Source organism: Apis dorsata, unplaced genomic scaffold (genome assembly GCF_000469605.1).
Source record: "Apis dorsata unplaced genomic scaffold, Apis dorsata 1.3 scaffold_199, whole genome shotgun sequence".
In the NCBI taxonomy this organism is placed as follows: domain Eukaryota; kingdom Metazoa; phylum Arthropoda; class Insecta; order Hymenoptera; family Apidae; genus Apis; species Apis dorsata.
Window position 1 is genome coordinate 193678 of NW_006263483.1, and position 5728 is coordinate 199405.

A 5728-nucleotide genomic window follows, 5' to 3' on the forward strand; every position below is an offset into this window, starting at 1 on the left:
AAAAGAAGGGAGATAAATCGATACGTTTTTTTTTTTTAACCGTAAAATCAGTCGGGCGACGAATCTGTCTTGGAATAAATATCGGCGCACGCACGATTCACACATCGGCAATAACCGATCGCACTCTCTATCCGGATGTTTATTGCACGGTTTTAACGATTTTAACGGGCGAAGAGCTTTCGGCGTGGACATCGATTAACGGAAAAACAATGCGCACCCCTTCCCTCGAGGGTGGAGACCCTTTATTAACGTGCAATGGAAAAACAGGAAATTAGCGACGCGCCTGTGACTCGTAGCTTCCAGCCAGATTCAGAGGATGATGACGTTCGGATCCATCGATGACCCTATCCTATTTCCTCCCCCTTTCGATCGTTCTCTTATTTCGCCTTCAGTGGATGACTCAGTCTCGAATCGTTCCACGAATTGTTGTCCTTTTTTTTTATTACACTTTTGAACAAAGTTTGTTGGAATTTTTTCTCTTGCTTTTTTTTCGATTTATTATTTTTCCTCGTCGGTCGAATAACTGTCGATTTCGAAGATTTGATGCTTTTGAGAGCGGTATCGATACTTGTAGAGGGGATTTGCTCGTTCGATTATATCCATTAACAATGTGGTTTTTTTTCTTCTTTTCTTTTTGAAAGAAAATTGTTAGAATTTTAAATTCGAGGATATGCTCGAACCGTCACTTATTATTTCCACCCTCGTTCCGGATAAATAATCCCCGACCAGCTGGCCATCTCTCACTCAAAAGCTTAATCACAAATCGATAAACGTGACGCATACTCGACCGTTCCACCCTTGTTCAGAAACACGATCTTGTTGAATTTTCGAGAACGCACAGAGGTTACAATTCTCGGTATAATCTCGATTCAAATTCGTCGGTTAATGGACATAGATTATCCCCCTCATCATTTTCTCTTGAAACAATATTTCGAACGCTACTTCCTCTCAAGTAGTTTCATTCTCGCTTTGCGTTTCATTTAATTTTCCTTCGATCTCGATCTAATTCGATTCGCATTCAGAATGATTAATCGACTCATTTATCATTCCGTGTAACGGAGAAACGAAGAATATTCCTTCAAATTGTCCCCCCATGTATAAACAAGATTACATTTAATTCCTCTTCGTTACGAGAATCCACGCATGAATTCATCGGTTAAACACCGTTGAAAGAAATCGTTGAAATCTTCAATTATACATTTTTCTTTTTTCCCTTCTTTATTTAATTAATGATCATCGAGAGAATCGCAAGGAAATTCGAATACGAATAACGATTGAACAGATGAATGAACGAGATGTTGATTTGATGGCGTTCCTTTAATCGAGAATCGTTACGGAAGTTGGCGCGATGGCGAACGAGTAGCACCGAAAATGGCGGACTTAATGTGGCTTGTCTCTCTCTCTCTCTCTCTCTCTATCTTTCTCTCTCTCCGTCTCGCGCGCTGCTCGCTCGGTTACTCGAATAATGGATTGCCATTAAAGCATCCACGTTAAAGAGGAAAGCACGAAACAGCTCGTTCACCGTCGCTAGCTCATTAGGGAAGGGAAGAAATTTGTGTGTCCGTGTTGAAAATCGAATCGCGTGGAAAATGTTTTATTTCCATTCGTGTGTGTGTGTGAGAGAGAGAGGGAAGAGGATAGATTCAGAAATAATTCGGAGGAAAATAAATCGGGAATAAATTATTCATAATTAGTAGGAAATGAATATAGTATGCGTTGCATCATTTATAAGGAATTAAATCATTGATCGGACGAAGATATAAAATCTTAAGTAATCTCAATTATTGAAACGTGCGATTTTAAGGTATGCGGTTAAGGATATTAATAAACCGTGTCCTCGTAACCATAATAGAATAAATATCGAAAACATAACTTGTCGAAATTATATTTCATTCAACCAACTCCTGACTCTCTCCTCCTCTTTATCCAATACCAAAGAAATTCTTCCTCTCCCGATAATAAAAAAAACATCTCGCCAATTAAATCGTCCCGCCCTGCCACAATTAGCACTATCAAAAACGAATTATAACTATCGAGCCGAGTAATAATTAAAAACGTTGGGTCGTAATCGTGGTAACAGGAAGCGAGGAATAAATTGCTGCGTTGCCACCCTGCCAACTCGTTGCTCTATAATATCGTATTTTCGCTCGTTAGAGAAAAAGAATCAAACAGCACATCGGCCGGACGCCGATACTCTCTCGAAGTTTTCACGAAGCGTTAATTCTCTAATCGGATGTTGCGATTAACCATCATCGTCGCGGATATCCTCGAATCATATTTAAATCTCCCATTATTACCCGTTTACTCGCCTCGAGTAATGATACATCGCGCCCTCAACCTGCCCGATCTCCTACTTCTCCTACTCTCGTCACGGAAGAATCGTCGTGTATTTTTCAACTCGAATCATCGGAGAGATACGAACGGTAACCTTGATGTCGCGTGTCGGTCGAAGGAAGAAAGTTCGAGTCGATCCAAGTTTTCGACGTTTCGCAAGTTGAAATAACGACGAGCTCGTGTCGTTGTTAGATCGTGATTAGACGTTCGATAAACATTGGCTATAAACGTTAAATATAATCTAAAAATATCGTATCGAAAAATGGGTGGAAATGGGAGGAAGGGGGGGAGGGAGGATATTTTTACCAAGCACGTGGCTCCACTGGTGTTGGTACAATTTATTGTTACAAACGCTGCGGCAAATGTACCGTTGATTTTCTACGAGTACGGTGGCCTTGAGCAAGGCCGTGGCATTGAAATCCAAGCGCCGCTTTAATTTATACCGGTCGTTGAACCCTCGCCTGGCTTACACGACTACTTCACTGACTGGAGCAACTGCATAATGTTCTCTAGCTCTAGTATATAATATATACATATATACACATATGAACATGTATATATATATATACATCGTATACACGTGGTAACGTTGCGATGCATTATATATAACGAGAGATTGAAATTTTATCGCAGGGAATTTTGTCTCTTTTTTACCTTCTCCTCCCTTATGATTCGTTTCATTTGTTTTGTTCTCGAGGCAAGATAAAAGAAATATCTTCTTCTTTTTTTTTACCCTATCGAAGTAAAGATAAGTTTCTCCAAATCATTTCGATCGACCAAAACTCGTTGCGTTTTCGGATTCACGGATCCAGAATTTATTTCTCTCTTTCGTCCTTCTCCCCCGTCGTTCCAATTTCTCCTCGCGCATTTTTTCTTGCGTATATCCATATTTTTCCTTCTTTTTTTTTTTTTTTTATCGTTACCAACCATCCAAGTTTTCCGCGTCCATTAACGCGGCTCGCGTAACGAGGGCGAAATACCTGGTCGACTGGCTAATTATCTCTTCGTTCCCCGAATTTACAAATATTTTTCGTGAACGCCGTATGCGCCGGTGTTCCTGGTGCCGAATTATCGTTATTACACCGGTTATATTTAATTCCGGGAGGTAAATCAATTGCGTATGACGCTCGCGGATAATTGGTTAATTAACTCGAATTGGTGATGGTTGTGTGTGTATGTGTTCACGAAATTCGTGTTACACGGGCCACGAAGATGTGTGGAATGAACGAAAATTCGAAGATTCTTTTGCTTTCATCTCGTTGTTTTTGATTGAAGATCTGGATAAATATTTGGAATTTGGTAATTACTTTGATCGCGTTAAGAGAAAAAGAATTGAAAAAATTTGACGATTGTGTATATATAATAATGTTATTCGAATTTCTGTCGTGTAATTATTGGAATGATAGAGATCGAAGATCACGGGGAAAGATAATCCTGAAATTTCAAATTAAAACCTGTTCTTGTCACATTGTGGATGCAGAAGATATAGAGACAAGATTTATTTGAATATACATATATATATGTATGTGTGTGTGTCGCAGTGAATATATAATTTCAATAAATGTATACAGTTAACCGGTCAATATATGCACATTTAATTGTCGAATGAATAAATACAGTTACTAGAAATAGCAAGTATATTTTTATATTTAATCTTAGCCAAAGGCTTACGCGAGAGATTAACCGATATAGATTTTGTGTCAACACTGGTATCGATATTCTCCCCATTTTCTACTTTTTCGTTAAAAAAAAAAAAATTTTTCGAAACAATAACTTCGAAAACTTGAAAATTAGAGATCACGTATCTACAAGTTTTCAAGTTGGAAGGTATCGGGATACGCGAGGTTTATTTCAATTCTAATCGAAGGTCAACTTCGATTGCTATTACCACGACAATTGATTGTTGGTACGTGGATACCATTGAGAGATATAACCTTAGATTACTCCGTTATCTCGAAAGGTTTGTGCGTCGTAATATCGGCCGCGATCGTTGTAAATCTTGAGATTAGATCCCCTCGTGGACGTGAGCTTCTTACGTGTGTAATATGTTCTTGTTATTTAATCATTTAGCCTTACGTTTAATCGAAAAAAAAAGCGCGTACAACGTTGGATGCAATTATCTCCTACGCGGGATAATTTCTTTGGGATAATTATGAATTTTCATATATATATATATGAAAATATTGAAAAGTCTGAAAAAAGAAAAAAGAAAAACTTCGTGATATATTCGATTACTTCATAAAACGCGTCATTGAACGCGTTATACAATATTTCGTAGAGGGAGAGAAAGGAAGAGTCGTATTTTATGCAGATATTCAACTTTATATATGCATGAAGTATTTAATTTTTAAAAGATCGGGCAATTAATCTCGAGTCGCTGTTATGTTTTAAATCACGTTTTTATATACTTCATACACGAACTGTTATATTCACGCAAATGAAACTTTTAAAAATATTGTCGAATCTATAAGTAATAGAGAAAACATCACATAATAGAGAAATCATTTTTTCATTCGTCCTGATATCGTCCTGATATATTGCTCAGATATAAAGATTTAAGATTTTTAAAAATTTCCGAGATTACGAATGAGCTTCTCTTCCAAGAATCGAGCGCTACGTTTTTCCAGAAATCGCGTTTGTCACTTGCTAGGGATTTGAGATAGGTCAATGAGACGAGCGACGAGAGCAAACGATTATAAATTATTTTTTCTTCACGCGATGATTTTTCGGGAACCGGAAGTCGTATTAAAATAAATGAAATAGCGTTTTAAAGAGTAAGAATCCGCGCTTCTAATGACCTTTCATTCGTCCATCACGAGCCATTATCTTCCAACTTATCGCGCTTTAAATTTTTCCTAATTTTAATAGGATTCGATCAAGTTTTAAACTGGAATTACGTAATTTTAAATTAATAAATAATTTAATAATTATTAAATTTATTATTATTAAATTATTATTATTAATATTTATTAAATTAATAAAATAATTTTTAATTAATTTCTAAAATATATATATCGTACATCGCTTGTTGTACATTCATTTCCAAAAATTCGCAATCTGCTTGTTATACACTTTTATAGATCATAAGTTTATTCAAACCTATTTCAAACTCGAATATATCAATATCGTCAATCAAACGAGAAAATCTGCAACATCACGTGTACGTATAATATTATCGCAGTTCGATCGAGGTTTATATATTTTCGAAAGGAGGTGAACGATATAATAACGTTCCTCTCGCGTTGAACACGAACACACGTAGTAATTGAACATCGTCGGTTCGGTTTTGATTGCAGCGTATTGGCCTCGGAGCGACAGTGCAGCTTCGTCGCTTTTCGGCGGTATGCCGGGCGGATATGGATTGGGGGCCCATCATTTGCCATCGGCTTACGCT

The 5728-nt window shown here is 37.3% G+C and overlaps 1 protein-coding gene across 1 annotated transcript in view; it reads left to right on the plus strand.

Moving 5' to 3' along the window:
• The window catches only part of LOC116185518 (transcription factor LBX1-like), a 75269-nt gene that overhangs the window by 69251 nt on the left and 290 nt on the right, over positions 1–5728 (plus strand). Inside the window, exon 4 of the mRNA XM_031510068.1 lies at positions 5631–5725. Coding sequence (XP_031365928.1) covers positions 5631–5725 — 95 coding nt within the window. The remainder of the gene's footprint in view (positions 1–5630; positions 5726–5728) is intronic.